At 40.6% G+C, this 21304-nt stretch overlaps 1 protein-coding gene across 2 annotated transcripts; it reads left to right on the top strand.

Annotated features, from left to right (window-relative positions):
* Positions 1-3367: 3367 nt before the first annotated feature.
* LBH (LBH regulator of WNT signaling pathway) lies at positions 3368-20282 on the top strand. 2 transcript variants are annotated; one of them, XM_039346522.1, is made up of 3 exons: positions 3368-3691; positions 7460-7559; positions 17709-20282. In XM_039346522.1, the coding sequence occupies exons 1-3, from the start codon at positions 3666-3668 to the stop codon at positions 17895-17897; spliced, it is 315 nt and encodes a 104-aa protein (XP_039202456.1). In that variant the 5' UTR covers positions 3368-3665; the 3' UTR covers positions 17898-20282. The 2 variants fall into 2 exon arrangements, with proteins under 2 accessions (XP_039202456.1, XP_039202457.1); XM_039346523.1 differs by lacking the exon at positions 3368-3691 and adding an exon at positions 4106-5392.
* Positions 20283-21304: the final 1022 nt, after the last annotated feature.

Below are 21304 nucleotides of genomic sequence, written 5' to 3'. Positions count from 1 at the left end.
CAGTCGAAGTCTCCTGGTGAGACTTCTTTCCAAACTTTGCTTTGCTTACAGGGCCTTACCAGCTAGTTGCCCAAATCCAATTCTTTCATTCACTCATTCCATTTCATTTTCACAGTCTCTCCCTTTTCCCTAACAAAAGGTTCTATGCTCTGGCCAACCCCCATGCTGTCCAGGTTCTGCCAATTAAACAGATCCTTTCTGCGGCTAGGAAAGACCAGAAGGAGCAAAATCCAATTGTGATTGGGAAAAAAAGTCTTCTCACTCACACAAACAGAAATACACACATTTTCGTTGTTCCCCTGGGCTTTAAACTTAAACTTTAGAGGTACTCACCTTCACTTTCTTTCCAAAGCAGCCCTTGAGCTCAAACTCTCAAAACTCCCTTTACTACCCTAGCTCCACATGGGCAAGGCCTGGGAAACCCATCCACAGACACAAGGGGGTCTGCTGCCGGCAAGATGGGGCTTACCAGTCTCAGTCCATTGGAGAGGTTAGCTTGTAGTCCCATCTGGGGTGCCAAATTGTTAGAAGTAAAGTCTTCATCCTGGTTCATCCAAGCTGGGAATAAATAAGCAAACATGGCGACTGCTTTGGGAAGAAGGTTACAGTTTATTGCAGAAAGATGGTTCTTCAGGAAAGTGCAGAGGAGAGAGAAGGGGAGCGAGATTGAGCACATGGGCAGTAGGTTTTATACCTCCCTAGCCTTTTGTTTGGAAGTTCCTGTTCCTGTGGCATGAACCTTGAGGCTGTTTCTGAGTGTTTGTCTAGGCCTTGATATCTGTGGTTTAATTCTATTATCATATCCTGCTTCCCAGGTGATGGGGCTGACTCCTAGAGTTGGGTGGGGTATGCAGATCTTCTCTTTTGTCTTCTTGATTGCTCTGGCTTCAACTTTCTGATGGTTTTACATCTGCATTTGTTTAGGGCTAAAGTCTTGCTTGGGGCAGAGAGATAGATTTGGGGCCAGATTTGGTTTTAAAAAGTCCTTTTGAGGAAAAATATATTTTTCTGCCCTTTTTAATATTTCTTCTCTGGGCTAACTTTCATCAGATGCATGAGTAGAGATAATTACATTACATTTAATATTTAGTATCAGACTGCATCAATCCAAGCTTATTATCTTTCTTTGCCCACCCCATCATTGTTTTGCATGGCAATTGCAACATGCCAATCATGTCTGTGCCCCTCAGACTGGAGGGAATTGTGCAGTTCTTCTGTAATAGCTACTCTGGTTGCAAATTCTAAAAACTAAATGGATCTGAGATTGTTTTTGCTAAAGGAAGGCTGATGTGGAGACCCATAAAAAATGCTATGCGGTTATTCCATATCTGGCACATTATAATAAAGCATTGTACACTCTGGCCTTAAAGTTAAAAGATTTCTTCAAGTCTGACTCCTGGTGTCTTCATGGACATATTCTTGGCGGCCGTACAGAAGTGCTTTGTCATTTCCAGGACATTTCACTGCCCATTCTACTACACCTCACTGGGATGTCTCCCACCCGGGATGCAGGTTGTAGCAAGATCTGAACCAGTGTTAGGTCAAGGAGAAATTGCTATCTCTTGAGGCACTTCAGCTTTAGTCATATAAATGCAGATTCTGAAGAAGCTTTTGCCTGGTTAATGAACAGCTGTAAAACCTGCAAGTTAAGTTTTTGTGCAGCCCCATCTTTATACTTCAACCACACATTAACATTATTGTTTAAAAAACATCCAGTGCACTTCCCCAACACAGGTGCTGTCGGAAGTAAGTCTTCATCCTGGTTCATCCAAGCCGGGGATAAATAAATATGGCGACTGCTTTGGGAAGAAGGTTACAGTTTATTGAAGAAGCAGAAAGATGGTCCTTGCAAGAAAGAGCAGAAGAGAGGAAAGAGGAGTTGAGCACATGGGCAGTAGGGTGTGGCATGCAGATTTTCTTTTTGTCTTCTTGAGTGCTCTGGCTTCAACTTTTACATCTGCATTTGTATGGGCTAGCTCTTGCTTGGGGCAGAGAGACAGATTTGGGGCCAGATTTGGTTTTAAAAAGTCCTTTTGAGGAAAAATATATTTTTCTGCTTATTAATATTTCCTTCTCTGGGCTAACTTCCCTCAATGCCCTTTCCAGATGTGTGCACTTCAGCTCTCCAAATTCCCCAACCCCATTACTGAGAATTCTAGGAATTGAAGTGCATGCAGCAGAAGAGGGGGGCACTCGATCTGTGAACTCCCTCATCTGGTGAAATTAAAAGTATGTACACCCATACATCCACTGGTACAAAGCATGTGTGAATGGATAAAAAAAAAAAGCAGATGAAACTAGCAGACTTATATGCAGAAGGTCCCACAAATTCAATGTCTGGAGGGGAGAAAAGACCTCTCGAGAACTGCAGCCTATTGGTGTTATCAATGCAGAGCTGACCACACTACCTGGAGGGGGGGGGGAGGAAGCAACTCTTCTGTCCCTTTTGTCTCTCTCGTGGGAAAACAATTCGGCAGCACCAAAGCACACATTCAAAACACACCCTTTTCCTTTCTTCCAAACGCTAAAAATAATTCCTATTTTGGAGAGACGAAAGCCAAAAAACAAAATCACCCGACTTAGCAATTGATGGCCCTGCAAAGCCCTGCAAAACTCCGCCCACTTTCCCAAGGATTATTTAGACATTTTCCTCTCCCGGTTTAGGAATATATATTCAAGGCAACGCATTAACGACTCCTTCTATCTTTGCTTCTGGAGCACTGTGCGCACCCGCGCATGTATCTGCGTATTTTTTTTTTTTTAACGGAAGCTAAACGTAGCTGGTGGGAGGAATAAGCGGGTTTTTCTGACGGAGGCGAAAGGTCCGCCTTTCCGAGTGTACGAAAGCAGGTTACGGCGAGCGCTTGTAAAATCCATTATTATGAATGAAACGCCGTCCCTGTCTGCATCTTCCGGCGATTTTCTCAACGATCGTATTCTGCTTCTGCAAGACTCTTGTGTTGCCAAGGGCTCCTCTTACCCTTCCCAAAAGAATTATTTCTCACAGGAGAGAGAGATGCTTTAAATAGTTTTCCCTGAAGCCCATAGCCACGCATTCAAAAAAGAATGGGGGAGGGAGAGAGGGAGAAATCGGAGGAGGGTTTATGGCCAAACTTGGATCGACTGAGATCAGCGTTAGGTAACAACGCACACCAGCGGCAAGCCGGACTCGTGCCGAAGATGATGCCAGACCAGGCGTCCAATAGAAATGCCCCGAAGCCTGCTGCTTTCTTCCGCGGCGCGGCTCTGCTACAGGCCAAACGCACAAAACCATTCATGAGTTTTGTGACATCATCGAAGGCAGAGGGCGGGCTTTGTGAGCCCAGACACGCCCCCCTCGTCTATAAAAATAGCTCTCAAACTCTTTGTGCTGGTCAGTTTAGTGGAAGAAACCTGTAGCTGCGTCGGGTAGGGAAAAACACGCTAACCCAGCAGCTGCAAGCTAAACAACTCGGGGAAAAAAAAAACAAACAAACAAAAACCCGAATGGGCGTTTATCTTCCGAGTGCTATTCTGGCGATAGTTTCTTACTGGGAAGCTTAGCCCGCTCAATCGCTCGCTCTTTTTTTTTTTTTTTTTTTGTTGGTCGAGTTCGTCCCCCTCCTTGCACTACTCCTGTGCTGAGCTGCAAAAGGACGTTGGGTCGACCTCTTTGTTAGGACTACATGTCTGTATTTTTCTCCATTCGTTGGTGAGTACCCGGAGGGGGGCTCTGCGGCGTAGCTGGCGAGGGGTGCGGGTCGATGATAGAGGTGAAATCGGGAGAGCTTTACGCCACCTTTTGCGAGCCACCAGGACGGAGAACTTCAAGGAATGTTGGAGGGGTGGGCAGGGTGAAGGCGGGAGGGAGAAACAAAGAAAGGAGGGGGGAGGGGCGCCACGAACACAAGCCGTGGGCGCGTCCCCTCCGTTCCGGCGCAAAACAGGCAGGACGGCGCCTGCAATCCCGACCCTGTCCTGGGTCCACCCGCAAGCGGGTCCAGCTGAACTCTCGGGAGCCCAAGTCTACCCGGAAACGGCGGATGGCGTTCCGGGAACCTGCTTAGCAGTCGCGGCACGTCCTATTGCTGGGAGGAGAGGAGAGGTTACTTCCGAAGCGCTGCTTTTCATCCCTCGGTTGTCCTCCGCTTCACCGCGCCAGGAGAAGCCAGTTCAGGCGGATCTGGGCTTTCCTGCCAGAGGAGGCTGTGGAGGACTCGTTTGCGGGGCGAGGCGGCTGCTCTCCGCTCGAGAAAAGGGGAGGGGGTGTCTGGATCGAGGCTGGCTGCTTGCGATATCCTCGGGGGATTTTGTCAGCAAGTGTTAATTTCTTCCAGCTGGAGCTCCATGGAGAAAACAAAACAGCTACTGGCTTGGTTTCTGTGAGAAAAAAAACAAAAAAAACGACCCAGCAGCTGTTTTGTTTTTTTCGGTATTCCTAATTGCAACTGTTCAGCTCCCTAGGGTTTTTTTTTTTTTTTTTTAAATCTATGGAGCACTGTCTCATCAGCTTTGGGGAGTGGAAGTGGGGGAGGCATCAGGGTTATTAGAATCCGGACAAAAGAACCGGCCTGTTAGAAGAATTCCGCAGATAGCAATGAAGATTCCTCTCTCCCACCCCCCTCGTTTCCTTATCGGGGGCTCTCTCCTGTCCCCTCACTCCACAGATGGTGGGGAAGACGCTATGTCGAGCTGAAGAAAACTCAATCGCTGTAGGAAGTTTGCTGCTAAACAGCTGCTTCTTTCAAGACGATCAAAAAGGCAGGAGTTCCGTGCTGCTACAATTGCTGCTTTTTGTTTATTTGTATTCTGCCTTTATTACTTTTACAAATAACTTGAGGCAGCAAACCTATCCAACACAGCTTCCTCTTCCTATATTCTTCACAACAACCCTGTGGGGTGGGCTGGACTGAGGAAGAGTGACTGGCTCAAAGTCACCCAGCTGGCTTTCATGGCTAAGGCTGCACTTGAACTCACAAATCTCCTGCTTTCTAGCCTGGTGACTAGACCAAAGTATTATTCTGGTTGGGAAGTAGTAAGCTTGATTGGAGGGGGGGGGTCAGTGGGGAGAAAAAATGGATTTAAGATTTTGTCATTTGCCTTCTGGATGTTTCAATTAACTCGGAAGCCCCAATCCATAATCCGGAATGTAAGCCATAATAGAGAACCAGGGGCTCTGGGTAGAAGTTCAAAAACTCCTGGTTCCATCGGATTTATCCCCCAGTTTGAAAATTTGGTCTTGCACAAAAACGGGGGCTCCAAATGTGCATTTTATGGCAGGTGCATTCAGTGGGTTAAGCTCACACTTTAGAACTGAGTGCAGCCCGATTTCTTTGTTGTTAGAAGAGGAGTGAGCTGCGGCAAAGTTGTATAACTGCCTTCCTGGAATGTTTTCAAGAAAGGCTGGCTTGATGTAAGTAAGGATGCTTAAAGTATTTTTGCCTTTTGGCAGAGAGCACAAGGGGGAAAATAGTTTTCCCCCCTCCCTCAGATATTAAGCCCTGGTGTGCATATATTCCCAATGTCTCTTTCTCATCAGTAGCCTGTATATTACCGCTTCTCTTGACAAATGCCATTAGAACAATAAATACCTTTTGGCAGACAGTAAATTCTTAGCAGTTTTACCAGGATCCAGTACTCTTGAGTACAAGTGGCAAGTATGACACGATTAAAATGTGCATTCCATCTCTTCTGAAAGAGCTAGTGCAGAAACAGTGTCAGGAAAGTGATCTTTCCTCTATAAAACCTGTGAAATGAAATGCTGAGATCTCTGGCAACTGATGTATTTTATCTTGGTGGATTTTCTTTGTTGCTTTACCTATGATTCTGTTGCCAGACACTGCAGCTTGGATGGTTCTCTGGCCAATTAACTAACCTTTATATACCTTGTTAAAAAACTCAAACCAATGTTCCATTTAGCTGCAACATGTTTTGTTTTCTATTCTGATTGTCTTAAAGTCTAGCTGTCTGGCTGACCTCAAATCCCTATCACAGTTATTTCCCCATTTTCTTGCAAACCAAGACACTAAGGCTACCCCAGTGTTACTGATAGCTCTAAATCATTCTCATAAATAATGCTGACCAACTTGTTGCCTCTTCACCAACTCTGTAGAGTTCAAGTGATGGTGATAGTTTTCTCTGAACTTGCTGTGAAGAGAGTTGTGGCAGCCCATTAGGTAGGTGGGGCTGAAGTAAGATGTGTATGTATTCTAAGGACAAGATGAAAGTCTTGTTCCCTAAGATATTAAGACCAAGGGACAAAGAGTGGAAAGGAAAGAAATTGGGGAAGAAAGAAATCAACTGTTGTTTCAGTCTGTGTAACTTGGTATATGCAAAACTCTTCTAAATGTTGCTTCCCTTTGTGTGTGTGTGTGTGTGTGTGTGTGTGTGTAAAAATGCAGCAGGAACATGCATTGTTGTTTTCTTTCTTTAAATTATTTATATGGCCGCCCATCTTTCAAACAACTCTTTCAAACATCTTTCAAACAACTGGATGTCTCCAATAATATTTTCTTACTTTTTTCAGTCTGTCCAATCAAAATATAAAAGTGTAAGCTCCTACCAGCAGCAGAAATTTCTTGTTATAACTTAAAAGTATGATATGTATCATGGAATTAAAATATGCTGTAATGATACAATTGTTACTTGTGGAAGTGATTCCTTGGGATGATCTGGCTTATTATTTTTAAGCTAAACAAAGCTAATGCTGGACAATTCAGTATTTGTAGCACTTAAAGTATTAATTTAGAAAAGCAGCAGGTACTGTAAGAATAGGCAAAGAATAAAGACCAGTCTCATGTCTTGACTGTTACAATAAAACCTTCTACCAATTATAGTTTGGCCACTGATGATTGATGGGTGCACATTCTTTATATTCACATTCTTGTGTGATATTATCTGGAGTAAGTATTCTAAAAGATGCCTTTCAGTGTAGAACAACCAGTGAAACCTGCAATGCTATTTCCTTATTGCATTGTTTTTATCTCTATTAAAACTTAAGTGGGTGCAAGAAACTTTTAACAATTATTGTGCTGGGAAATTGAGGTGGAATTACATGCTAACATACAGAAGTAAATCTACTTTTGCTTTCAAAATAAATTATATTGGAAACACTGTAAGGCTGAAACTAAAACCAGGGCTATAGAATGAATCAATCTGAAACCTTTAGGTGGCTCAGTCAATAAAAATGCAAAGCAAGAGTCATGCCTTTGGTTTAAAATTCTTAATTCTGAAGCCTTCATAGAATCTGCAGGACAGTGTTTTTCAATCTCTTCCAGAATAGATTGAAGTACTTTCTTTCCAAAATATCAAGGTGACTCTGACTTAAGACTGGATATATGCATTGAAATGGTTAAGTATCTTAATCTGTATTAAAATTCCTTATCAATATGGAGTTCTAAGTCTTCTTTGCTTGTCTGCTATTAATTGTGGCTGAATAAAAGAATAATTGCTGAAGTTGTCTCTCTGCCTTTGTTTCCAGCCCTGATTATTTGAGATCAGCTGACATGACTGAGGTGATGAGTGCTCCAACTATGGATGAGATTGGTTTAAGCCCCCGCAAGGATGGACTATCCTATCAGGTAAATTTACTGCCATACAAAACAAAAACAACAAAAAAACAGTATTGCAGCTAACTAACTGCAAATTGCTAATGGATTCAGCTGGGATTAGATAGTAGTATTTTTAGAAGGCTAATGAATTAGTTCTTAATATTTTAAAATTTACAAAGCTATTTGTAATGTTTCCTTGGCAAGAGCAGTTAGAAAGCACAGAATCTAGTGTATTTTTGGGTTTGGAGGGCTCTTGGAGTGATTTATTTGCAAGTAAATGTATAAACAGTTTGAAGAAAAAGATCTGTTGAGGAATTCAGCGGATAAATTCATGAAGGATAAGACTTTCTTCTTTTAAGATATAAGTGGTATTAAACATTATGGCTACATCTTTCTCAATACCCACTATTAGGTTCATTCAGAATATGGGAGATGGGTTTAATCTGGATGTATGTGGAGTTATTGCAGTTCCCATTAAGAATTAGATGTCCTGTTGGATCTCTGGTGTGTTTTAGATCATTGGGAAGAAGGGTTTTTTTTATCACCTTTGGGTAATATTTTCGTGTTAATCCTGGAGAAGAAAGATTGAGCATTGGTATATATATTTTGATGGCCTGAAGGTTGGATTACTATAATCTCTCCAGAGGGTGGCCCTTGAAGATGACTCTGAGATTGCACCTGGCCCAGGATACACTCAGGGCATCATATCACTCCCTGAACTAAAGCAACTTCATTGCTGGCCTGCCACTGATATGTTTAATATGAACATCTAAGTGTGCTATTTTTTACATTGCCTCCTAGAACTTGGAATAAATTTGACATTGAGTAATAATGTTATAATTCAGTAGCATACTTTAAGAGCTGTGGTGGCGCAGTGGTTAGAATGCAGTATTGCAGGCTAACTCACCACTCACTGCCAGGAGTTCGATTCTGACCAGCTCAAGGTTGACTCAGCCTTCTATCCTTCTGAGGTTGGTAAAATGAGGACCCAGATAATTGAGGGCAATAAGCTAACTCTCTAAACTGCTTAGGGAGGGCTATAAAGCATTACAAAGTGTTATTGCTATTGCTAGTGTATAGCCTTAAAGCATTTCTTTCTACCCTGGCTTTGATAACTTTTTGTTTGTTTTTAACAAATTCTTGATTTGGATGTAATGATTGGTTACTTTGGATGTTGTTATATCAGTGTTTATAAGCCTGAAATCGCAGTGAACGGCATATAAAAGGCATAAATTACAGGCATGAGTGAATACTGCCATTCTGATCCAGTTTGTGGATAACTAATAGTGATCTGGCTGATCACTGCAGAGGCAGATTAACCAGTTGTACAGTATAGGGCTTTGATCTGATTGAATACTACTCAAGTCCTTTCAACATATTTCTGAATAAATATTTGTAGGTTGCTCTGTATAAAGTGGCATTTCGATTTTGAAAAGCCATAGTAGGTTTTGTTTAAGCATTTTCTAACCCCATTAGGGTTTTCCCTCCTCAGTGGCTCTTAACTCTGCTCTGTCCTTCGAATGGAAGATGTGTAGGTCTCTTCTGACTTATTTTTCACATTCAATTATCTAATGTCCTTTAGGTGCAATAGTAGTGCAAGGAATCTTTGTTACTTCAGGCTAATTTTAACTGTTTTTTTTTTAAAAAAAAAAACCTTGATTTTGGAATGAATCCCAGTGGAAAAATACAGTTAGCAAACATTGCATCAGAACTGAAAAAAGCCACATGAATTTCCAGTATAAGGCTCAAGGGTCTTAACTATTTTGAGGCTGACTTGTATTAGAATAAGTAAACTTTGTGTTTCAGATAACTTGTCCAGGTGGATTAAGTTCAATATGTTTAGACTACCAATACAATTTCTACTGAGTGAAGCAGAAGCCCTGTTAAATCAATGGCCTTAAGCTCATTATCTTTTGCTTATTCCTGCCCACAAAAGACTTGGCAGTGTTTGGACTTGGGATGATTTTATGACTATATTTTGGCTCATAAATCATCCAAACTGCCAGCAATTCAGATTTTAAAGTGTTTTTGAAGAATGTTTTCTTAATCTCTATCTCACAGAACAAAAACAATTCTAAGGTCATGCTACATGGCATAGTCTCTTATAAGTATACTGGTGTTTATGTGGTTTGAACTTGATCTAGAAAACGTTTGTGGCCTTTAACTTTGATCAGACCAGAAGCTAGAATTCAGTGATTTAAGTGAGTTAAACTTCTCAAACTCATTTGCTGTATTGGGAAAAAAATGCCATTTAGAATGACTAGAAGTTTGGCTTTGACCTCATCCTCACTTGTGCTATGTCTGTACCTTTAGTTCAGATCATTTTAGGATGCTAAAATGATTATCTAAACTTCTACAGTATGGATTTATTGGTTGTCTATATATTTGCAAGACAAAATCATTGGATGCTAGAAAGCACCATGACTCCAGGCATATACAGTACATGACTTGAAAATGACAAATGGTGCTCTAGGATTTCTTGGTGAATCTGAACACAAACCTGAACACAGTTGAGATCTTTAAAACATGTTTCCATCTTCAGAGTTTCTGCTGCTATAAAAATTGGGACTTGTAGGTTCCTTGTTATCTCTTAGAAGACATTTAGAGATACACCAGATGGTAGATACTAATCTGCATGCACACCACACACACACACCCCTCTGGTTCAGAGGTTAGAACAGCCATTTTTTCTCTCCTTATGAATCTGAAAGAGGAAGCCACTGGAAGCTGAAGAGAACTGCAGTTTTCTAGAAGGTTGCTGCAGTATTGTTCTGATGATTTTTGATTCTACATAAAGAATTCTCCAGCCTGAGAACATAATTTTATTTCTAGGATGGACAGAAAAAAAAAATCTCATCCTAATCTATTACTCCTACCAAGAATGTCTGTATTGCATTGTGCACTTTCAAATGTCAGCATTCCCCAAACTAATAGCTGCCCGCTCCAATCAAATCAGGAAGTGCAACAACTCAAATGTGATCCAGAGAGTTATTTCCCTCCTGTTCTGAGTTCTCAATCAGATGCTAAGTAATGCATTTATGAATAAGCAAAGCATCTGTCTTCAAGACTGGGATAGGAACTCCAGGAAGTAACAATGCCAGGCTTTGTAAGCCATGCCTGGGGCTGTATCCTCAAAGTGGGTGGAGCCAGGACCCATTTGGGGAGGAATTTGTAAGAAGCTCTAAAAGGTGAAATGGGTGCTTTAAAAATCTGCAAAACTACCCATTTTGCCCCTTAAGTCCCCATCCCAATTTTTTTTGTTGGGGGCATATTTTGGAAATTACCAAATGGTACCATACACCAGCAGTCCCCAACCTTTACGGCTTGGCGGGGACGGGGGGGGGGGAGAAGAACCAGGGCTCTCACGCAAGTCAAGCTGTGTGTGCACGTCTGCAGTGCCCCACCACTTGTGTAGCCCGGTTTTGAATGGGCCGTTGCCCAGTAGAGGGCCACAGCCCAAGGGTTGGGGACCTCTGCCATACACAGGTTTTTTTTCTTAGAAGCCCACTCTGGAAATTTCCAAGTAGATGCCACTTGAAGCTACTGGGCCACCTTTTAGATAACCTGGAATGGGATAAAGATAGAAAAGAAGTGATCCAGCTGGAGTAGATTTGAAGATGTTGCTCTACAAGCTTTTCCATTGCTTGACTTTGGCTTGCTTCTTTACAAGTATTTTTGATTTGAAGTTTTGCATCATTTTTCAGAGAAAAAGTTTATTGGTAACTATTAACTCTTAGTTATTAGCTATTATTAACTACTGATAACTATAAATTAAATTCATTTAATCACATGCAGTATGGAGAGAGAGAGAGGATGTGTTGGCAACCCTGCTGCCTCTCTCTCTTTCAAAGGGAGAGAGAGAGAGAGACAAGAGGGTACAGGCAACCTTTGACTTACAATGGTTCATTTAATGACCAGAGTTACAACGGCACTGGAAAAAGTGACTTATGACCGTTTTTCACTTATGACCTTTGCAGCATCTCCATGGTCATGTGATCAAAATTCAGATGTTAGGCAACTGGTTCATATTTATGATGGTTGCAGTGTGCCAGGGTGGTCATGTGATCACTTTTTGCAACTTTCTGACAAGCAGAGTCAGTGGGGAAGCCAGATTCATTTAATAGCCAGTTTACTAACTTATCAACTGCAGTGATTCACTTAACAACTATGGTGAGGAAGGTCATAAAATCATGCAAAACTCATTTGACAGATGTCTCACTTAGCAACAGAAATTATGGGCTCCATTGTGGTTGTAAGTCAAGGACTACCTGTACTCAGTTTGATTTTGGATTTTGATTCTCATGAGCCTCGTGCAGAATGAGAAAGCATGGGAATTGTAGTCCAAAGCATCTGGAATGCATAATGTTGTTTGTCTTAAACTAGAACAGGGAGTTGAAGTCCACGAGTCATAAGAGAGCCAAGGTTGCCTACCCCTGTTCTAGAAGCTTTAAGCTTTTTACAGATATTTTTATTGGTTAAATTTGAACCCTCACCCAGTTTTAGCTTATCTAAGTGGTACCATTTCAGACAAGCATTTTAATTTAAAATTTACAATCTACCCCCACCCCAATGTACTGCACGTAAAAACTAGCTTAGCTTTCTTTTCTGATATAAATTATTTGTTTTCTTGTGTGGAGGAGCTTTTCAACACAGCCTTAAGTAATAAAGTCCAGGATTATTGAAAGTGATTAATGTTACTGTTAAATTAGCAATCCTTTAGCGGAGTTTTCCCTAGTCTGGCAAACTGCAGATGTCCTGGATTACTGCTTCCAGCCATCCCTCAACTAGAGTTGCCAATGCTGCTTGGATGCTGGAGGCTTTAGTCCGACAGCCAGGAAAGTGCCAGGTCAGAGAAAGCCTCTTTTGCTAAATAAATAGCAAATGGAAGCCAGGAAAAACATCCAGAATATACATACAGACTTTTGCCCTCTTCATCGGAAGAAGGACAAGTTTGGAACTGTGTAATAATGCTGTAATGTATGGAAACTCTTCTCCCTCTACATTTTATTAATATCAACATACAGCTGAAAGTGGCAAGATCTAATTTAATGGGGAATGAATATCCCAACATTCTTGTTCAGTGAATTTTATTCTTTTTTAAAATGTTGTTTGAATATTGAAACAAAGGCTTTGTTAGTTTTCAGCCTAAATTTGGGGTCCCATCCATTATGTTCTCCTATTATCCTTTCTACCTGAAAATGACTATGTCCTTTTTCCAAGTTTGATTGTTAATGACAGTCTAGCACTAATCATGGTGTTTGAAACTGAAGTTGACTAAAATATCCCTGCTTCGCTGTCAAAATAATGATATGTTGAAACTCCTTTAAAAAAAAACAACCCCCCCCCCCTCAGAATGGAATCTGAAGTGATGACCATTGAGGCAGCTTCTCATTGTGGTAGCTGGGTTGAATAAACAACATTTTGAGGCAAGCATTCTTTTTCTATATATTTAAATTGAAATTGCCATGAAGAAGTGGTAAATAATTGCATTAATAAATAAATAAATGCATTAATCCTGATGACAGCAGGCACTCAAAGCTGATGCAAAAGCAACCCGAGCTGTTGTGTGAAGTAGCAGTATTAAGTTTATGTGTACAAATGAAGTCAGGGTGATGTCTTGTAGTGAGATCTCTTTATCTCTTATCTATTGGCTGTAGAAGTAGAAGCAATTCTGATATACGTGACTTGGACTGCACGGCACATTTGTTTGTTTTGGACCGTGACTTGGACTGCACGGCACATTTGTTTGTTTTGGACCGTCTTTGTTGGGTGTTGATTTACACACTGTTAAAGACAAATCTTCCTGAGATCCACAGCACCAAAACCTCTGAACTATTAATATCGTTGGTGTTCATCAAACTCAAAATGGACCAGCTGGATGACCTGTGGCCTTTGCATTCACAGGAGTGGATCTTAATGGAGTAGCAAAAAGTAGTCTTAATGTGTCACTGGTAGGTTCACTGAATCATGTTGCACATGCTTGGGGTTGCAACCAGATAGTACCATCAGTAACTTTGGGTTGGGGCTGCATTCAGATAGCACTGACTAAATATGTCCATGCCTGCTACTGCTAGTTTCAGTGAAGGTCTTGTAGGCTGCATGGACTGGGACACAGTTAATAGCTAGATGCTTATAAACTCTTCTCAGTAGTATTGTTTTTCTTACTAGCATGGCTTGGTTAAGCACTTTTTCCATTCTGGGGCTAAGTTCAGTCAATTCTAGAGGAAGGGGGTGGAGTGTCACTTGGCACAGGAAAAGATGTTTATCTTCAAGTTTTAAGTTTTATTTTTCTCTCTTCTTTGAGGTGCCTAGCACATAAGTATTCTTATCTATGCGTATTCCAAATAAAATAATAATAATAATAAATGGTAAATTATTGTATTTGAACAAGTGATTTTTCCCCCTAACATTTGGTTCTTCCTCTTATGGCAGCCACAGAATACATTCATAATGCATCAGTCCACTTCCTATGTCTCTGTTGCCTGAAAAAGAGTTTGTTAAATGTTTAGTTTTATAAAAAAAATTGTTATTGCTGCCATAGGTGAAGATATATATAAAATGCAGAGCAGAAAGGGATTTTGCAATACATCCTCTCTAGAAAATTGAACAAAAGCAACATAGTAGACAATAACAAGGGGCTTTTGGGGGAAAAGTACCAAGTCTATAACTTGCTTTGAACCAAAATGGCTCAAAAGAGTATGCAGGATTCTAGCAACAAGCAAGATACAACAAAAAGTAAGTGATGGGTAGAAGTAGGAAAGATAGGTGTCTATATTTCAGCTATAAAATCTGTATTTGGGGATTAATCTTGATAGATACTATAGATTCAATGTTTTTGTTGACAGTAGAGGATAATTGTCTACAGCAGATAGTAGTACTTCACTGCTGATCTCCAGTATTGACCAGGATTGAATCTAGTTAAACTTGGATAGGAAAACAACATGAGTTTTCAGGAGTTGTAGACTAGACTGAGAAATTGAAAAACTATCCCGGATGAAAGCAGCGATAAATCAAATTGCAAGAAAACTATATGGTTTGCAAGTAATTACCAGGAATTGAATTCAAGGAGATGCTAGGTTAAAAGTACAGTTAGCATTCAGAGAGGAAGACAATGTTTACTCCAATGCTCAGCTCTGAAAACTACAAAGATAGTTTTTAAGTCTGTCTCCTCCTCTTATAAAGAGTGCAAGCAATATTCAGCTGACTATCTTCATGGATTAAAATGTCATTATGCAAAGGCTCTTGTTTCTTTGCTTCTATTGACAGCTTATGCTTGTTTCTCTGTCATGTGCTGGGAAATGTGACTTCATTTATTTTCCATTGGCCCATCCATAATCCTTGAGTGCAATTGCAACATCTCATTTTTATGCTTCCTTGATTATTTTAAAAAAGCATGACTTAGTGGAAAAATCCTGACCTCTTCTATCTGTGCAGCTGTTACAGATAAGATTCTTTAGGCTATTTAAATCACACACACAAACATATATATTTGGGGGGATATTTATTTAAAGAAATCATTTATTCCTTGCTTTAATGTGGGGTAGGTCAGCATATTTTCAAAATGGCTATTCCACTTTGATCTAATGTGCTTGCCATAACAAAGAAGGTTTAATGCTGTTCTGTCCTGTGCTGCTGTTCATTATAGATATAGGAGGTGTTTTGTTCCCTTATTGAGGATGTATATTGGCTTATCCAAATTATGAACTTCGGGCTTCACTGCAGCTCATCTCTCCCCCCAAATTTAGAGTCACCTGATAGTGTTGGTTGAGGATAATGGGAATTGTACTGCTGAACAATTTGGAAATGTTCTGCTGAAGAAAGCAACTTTAAGTAAATGCCAACATTTCCCCGCCTCTTGAATGGGAAACAATAGTTAGCTAAATCTAATGCTTTATACCAGTGATGGCAAACCTTTTAGAGACCAAGTGCCCAAAAACTAGCCCTGCCCCCGCTCCACCCCCTGCCCCGCCCCTGCTCCACCCCACCCTGCCTGCCCGCAGGGCCACTCACCGCCTCCAGGGTCCGCCGTAGATCGCCCAGGTAGCCCAGCAGCGCCATGGCAGCCACACCCTCTGCCCACGCCCCGCAGCATCAACTGTGCATGTTGGGGCGTGAGGGCAGAGTCTTGTCTATGCTGCCTAGCTGCCATGTCCTTGGCTGCGCTGCTCCACATGGGCTACGCTCAGGGGCGACTCTCCTCCAGGGGGTTGCTGGTAAGGAGGGGGTCGCGGGCAGTGGCAAGGCTGGGGCAACGGCATGTGTGCCCACAAAGAAGGCTCCGAGTGCTGCCTCTGGCACCTGTGCCATAGGTTCACCACCACTGCTTTATACACAACCTGTAGACTCTATACAGGGTTTGTTTGGTCATCTGATATGTTTTAATGGTGAGATGGAATCTTCAGCTGAGTTTATAATAGCTTTCTAAGTGATCAGTGTAGGACTGATGGGATGAAAAATTCTTAGAGTGGAATAGATCAGACATTAATATTGTAGTTATTTCCATATGAGTTTAATTGATATTTCTATTATCTGGAAATATCTACCTAGCATAGTAGTTGTACATTTACATAATATTCAAATTTGTTGAAATGCAGTTCTCAGTATCTTTAGGTCAAATGCAGGTGCAGGCTTGAGAGCTAGTGTCTAAAACATCTGGGGGACACTAGGGTGGCAAAAATTGACTAAGGAAATGTTACCTGTTGAGTATCTGCAAAGAGCTCAGACAGTGAAGCAATGGAATTATCAAAATACTGCCTTGCCAACAGTAACATCTTGGCAGTGCTAACTTGGCCAGAGTAAAATAGCAGGTTATTTAATGTAATGGGTGAAAGTATATTTGTGTATGGTCTGATGTTGGCAAGAATCCAGTGGAGTATCAGGAACAGAGACGAACAACCCTTCAAGAGGAGAATTTGAGACATAAGCGTAGTGGGTTGCTTGATAATATCCAGTTAGTCAAGTATTGACATAATTCATACATTATGGGTAACCTAGACCTAGCTCCAGAACTGAATTATATATAATGATGTTTCAGGAAGTTGATGGACAGGACATCTGTTGTATTGTGGATTCTTTGTGCAGTATAATCACATTTGATACTTATTTATAGACATTAGAGTAACCTGAAGATCAATTTTCCTAATGTCTTATGTGTACAAAATGCACCAAGAGAGCTTTCCTTATTTAACCATTTATATGGTCAATATCTCACAAATACAGCAGTTGAGAGTAAACATTTTTTTACAAAAATCTAATAACAATCAATGCAATGTTCATGAGGTCTAAAAAAATCCCTTTTATTTTGCCAATCAAATGGCAGACTAATAATCACCAGACTCGAGGGAAAACAAAGCCTTTGGCATCTTAAGGAAGACGGATAGGGTCAGGATCATCTAGACTTTGAGAGGAATGTTGTTCCATGGGGGCAGGTGCTATGATAGGGAAGGCATATCTCCTGCATTCTGCTAGATCAGTGGTTCTCAACCTGTGGGTTGGGACCCCATTTGGGGTCGAACGACCATTTCACGGGGGTCGCCAAACAAGGCTGTCCACCATTTTTTCCCCTTTTCTTTGGCCACGCCCCTGGCACCCGGTGATGTATAAGTGATTGGGGGTCACCACAACATGGGGAACTGTATTATGGGGTCATGGCATTACAAAGGTTGAGAACCACTGTGCTAGATGGTATTTCTTCATAGAAGGGAACTTTACCCATCCTGTTGGGTCTGGTCAGATGAGCAAAGGCAAGCAATCCCATCAATGCCAAAGGGGGTAAAACTATCTCCTTTTACCTCCAGCCAACTAGTAAACGCAAGGAAAGAGAGAAATTAATGGGAATCTCTGGCTCCCTAGACATTGCTGCTAGCATTCCTTACCAGTGGGCATGCCTACTGCTGAAGTTGTAGATCAATAACATCTGGAAGGCTTTGAAATGATCACTAAAGGAAAGCAACAAAAAATTGTCTGAGAATCACAGCTGCCTACTATGCTTTAAATCTTACAATAAGGGATAATATCAGTTTAATAATAATATAATTTGGGATATGAATGAGCCTAAGTTTAAAAAATGTTTCATCTTTGAAGTTTACAGGGGGCTACTTGGATAGTTGTGAATAAATGAAAATCTACTGAAAATACATTGGATTGGAGACATTGATTATTGTAAATCTCTTATTTCAGATTTTTCCTGACCCTTCAGATTTTGATCGTTATTGTAAGCTGAAGGACCGTCTTCCTTCCATTGTGGTGGAGCCAACAGAAGGAGATGTAGAGAGTGGAGAATTAAGATGGCCACCTGAAGAGTTCCTGGTTCAGGAAGAAGAGGAACAGAACTGTGATGAAGCAAAGAAAGAGAGCAAGGAGCAGTAAAAGCACCGAAGATCTTCTGTTCTACTCAAGATGTTAGGTCATCTTGAGGAGGAGAGAACAGCTTTCTGAAGGGTCTTTTCTACAAAAGACATTCAATTTTGCACCTGCAAGATCTTAGTTTTTTTCATATTCTCTATTGAGAACTGAAGCGCTTGATATGACAATCTCCAGCTAAAACTAAGAAAGTTTGGGCAGGCAAAGCAAGCCAAAAATGATTGCCCTTCTCAAGATCATTGTTGAATTCTGTGGTGGTTGCCTGGGGCAGCCAGGAAATTAGAGGGCGCTTTGGTGGAGAAATAGGCCAGCAGGAAGCATGCTTCTTCTGAAGTGTGTGGTATTAGAAGAAATAACTGCAAATATAAATGCAGCTAAGTTCTGTAAGGGACTGGCTACAAATGCATGAGAATAGTGTTCATCTCTCAAAATCTTGCCTTCTCATAGTGTTTTTTCTGGTTTTATGTGCGCATGTGTTTGGAGGCTGGAAGACAAGCCACTGAAATGCTCCTATGACATTACCAAGTTAGGCAGTTTTCCTGCGAAACACCATAGAGGAGCAATGGGTCAATAACTAGGTTGGCCTTGTACAGCCTAGCATCTTAAAAATCACACCATCTTTATCAGGCTGCAGGGTCTGGCACTGGCTTGCTCACCTGTTGCACATAAACTATATTTTTATGTCTTTTTTTTTTCTTGGCACCTCTTTAAGCATGCATTTTAACATCGCAGTGAATAGCTTTGTATGGCCATTGAGCTGTTGACTATAGAAATGGCCTTTACTACTTGTTCTGCAGTTATTTTGTTTAGGCTGTAAAAGATCACATTTTATTTTGTTTGGGAGGTGGGATTGGAAGAAATGCTTCTTCAGAAAAACTTCAGGAGATTTTGATATGGAAAATAAGTAATATTTTCTTTCTTGCTACTGAAGCTACTGTTTAACTCTCTCTGTTATAATGCATCTGGTTGCTGTGAAATGCAGCTTTTTCATAAGTACTGGTTTATAATTTAGTCATGTGTTTAATGCTGGATCAAGGGCTCATGATTATAGTACAGGGCCAACAAGGCTGTTAAATAGGAAGACTTTAAGAGAATCAGTATCCCCTTTAAAAGCAGGATGGTGAAAGCAGGACTTATGTTAAAAAAACAAAACAAAAGGTATTACAGCATCTCAGTATTGTTGAGAAAATAACACTTTTTTTGAACCAAGGATTTTTGATTGACTTACCTTGTTCACAGATTCTCGTTTGCCCATTATCATCTCATTCCTCATGTCCCATATAATCTCTCTTCTGAGAAGGCAAACAAATAGTTGGATAAGCTATATTGGCAGCCACATTAAAAAAAAAAAAAAACAGTATCTGACTTCTTGGCAGGAAGTTCCACAAAGTTGAAATGTCAAGTACCAGTATGGCTTTCAGATATTAAAAGCCAATGATTCCATATTAACTGTGGAGAAACTAAAACTTCATAATGTATAAACATTATAGCCTTAACAAGATAGTCAAAATAATCCTTAGTTTTCCATGATCTTTTCCATTCCTTTCCTAATTTGTTGGAACTCTGTATATGTGCTATATATAAAAGACACACGCTTACACACATGTACACTTATTTTTGATACCTCATGAGTAGTGAAATTGCTGGTAATGGGTTAGAGTTGCTTGTTGAAATCAGCAGGGTTACTTTTTTCAGTCTCGTCTCGCATGTGTTTTCCACATAATGGCAATAACTTAACAGCTGTGAATCATTGTTACATGTGGATGTGAGATTGTAGGGATGTAGTTGAGTGTTCTTGTGTGTGTGTTTTTCAGCCAAGAACCTGTAACACATATACTACCTGTCTTGGTGGATGTTTGGGCATCACTGAAATTCGTCTTGCACCCTTGCACTTGTCAAGGTTGCTTTAAAATAGATGGATCCAAATGTTTTTGTATCCTTGAATCTATTCTTGTCTTGCTGTTCAGTACAATGAGCTTTCACACTTGCACCCAACCCGAAATGCCCTATTTTTTTTCCTTCAAAAGTCACTTTTTGTTTCTCCATTTTTTTTGTCCCAGTTTGTAGTTGTCAAATGTTAACCACTCAGACCTGGAAAAACAAAAATCCTTAATGCTTAAGGACAGAGTGGGATTGTTGTTTGTCTTTGAATATTTGCGTATCATTTTTCTGCTTTTTTAAAAGATACAGTTGTTGCTTGTATTTCTGTCACTTTTGAATGTCTGAGGAACAAAACACTCCAGTGGAACTTTTCCTGTTATATATATTACATTCTATATTTCTGTAAAATTCTTTTTTGAGCCTCAGGGAAAAAGCTAGCATTTTTTTCAAACTACTTTTGTCACTGTGACAGTTGTAAATAAAGTTTGAAAATGCTTTCCAAATTCTTAAGAGGTGTCCTATTTATTTACATTATTTAAAGCTCTGGCTTTCCCATAGCCTTTTAAATAAATATTTCTCACAAATTTGGATGAAGGTGGAATCATCTCACGGAACAGAGCAATCGTACCTTCACTTTATGGCAACAATGGAGAAGAGAATCCATTGGTAGAGTGACAGCACATTCACTGTCCTCTTTCACCAAAGCCAGGAGGATCTGGTTTTATTTATTTATTTATTTATTTATTTTTTAAGAAAACCTTTTTTCTATTCTCTACAATGGAGGTAGTGACAATGTCCCAACCCTGTGTTGATAAGTAAAGCCATTTCTGTAGACATGTCACTGGGCCTTTGAATCTCATCCCGACACAGTATACCTCTGCTATCTTCCTGCACCTCAGGCAGAGCAGTTATGCTATCCAACTCTTGTGACATGTGAGAAGTGTGTGATGGCAGAATCATTGTGGGCTTCTGCTGGAGCAATACTTGCACCATTTCCTTAGCTAGTTTCCCTGGAGGATACGAACACAACCAAAACTGCACATTTACAGTAAGATTTATTGGGCTGTTGTATAAATGTAAATCCAAATATATAGCAAATGGAAGGCATTTAAGGAATAGTTTTAATTTAAAACAAGTAAATCAAAACATTCAGAAGTAGGATTAGGGGAAACTTTTTCTAAGATGTCTCTTCACTCCTTGACATCCCTGAGAGGTGGTGTTAAGTAGTAAGACGTAGCCACTTATCCACCAGGTTGGCCCTTGTCAATTGTCTGCATGTACACACTTAAAACACATTTCTGCCAAAGCAAAGCAAATTTCCTTGGCTGGAGGAAAGCCATCTTGTTCTTTCTTACCTGGTATCATCTCAAGGCCATGAGTCAGGAAGATACCATGAAGCAGAGCATCACTGCTTTGCAAAGAAGGCCTCACAGTTTCCCTTTTTGAGTGGACTCTGAAGTATGAATTAACTCTTTGCTTGATCCATAGATGCAGCATGCACTGGGTCAAATGATGTGCCCAAATGGTGTCTC

This window comes from Crotalus tigris, unplaced genomic scaffold, assembly GCF_016545835.1.
Source record: "Crotalus tigris isolate CLP2741 ecotype Arizona unplaced genomic scaffold, ASM1654583v1 scf7180000018001.1161693, whole genome shotgun sequence".
NCBI classification, from domain to species: domain Eukaryota; kingdom Metazoa; phylum Chordata; class Lepidosauria; order Squamata; family Viperidae; genus Crotalus; species Crotalus tigris.
The sequence above is the reverse complement of the archived record's forward strand: the minus strand, read 5'-3'. Positions and strand labels throughout refer to the sequence as shown.

What these genes read in the sequence shown, in the direction of transcription:
- LBH (XM_039346522.1), top strand. Translation starts at nt 3,666, where the DNA reads ATGTCTGTATTTTTCTCCATTCGTTG. An exon ending in GTATTTTTCTCCATTCGTTG is followed by an intron (nt 3,692 to 7,459) that starts GTGAGTACCCGG and finishes CTTTGTTTCCAG; the next exon opens with CCCTGATTATTTGAGATCAG. An exon ending in AGGATGGACTATCCTATCAG is followed by an intron (nt 7,560 to 17,708) that starts GTAAATTTACTG and finishes CTCTTATTTCAG; the next exon opens with ATTTTTCCTGACCCTTCAGA.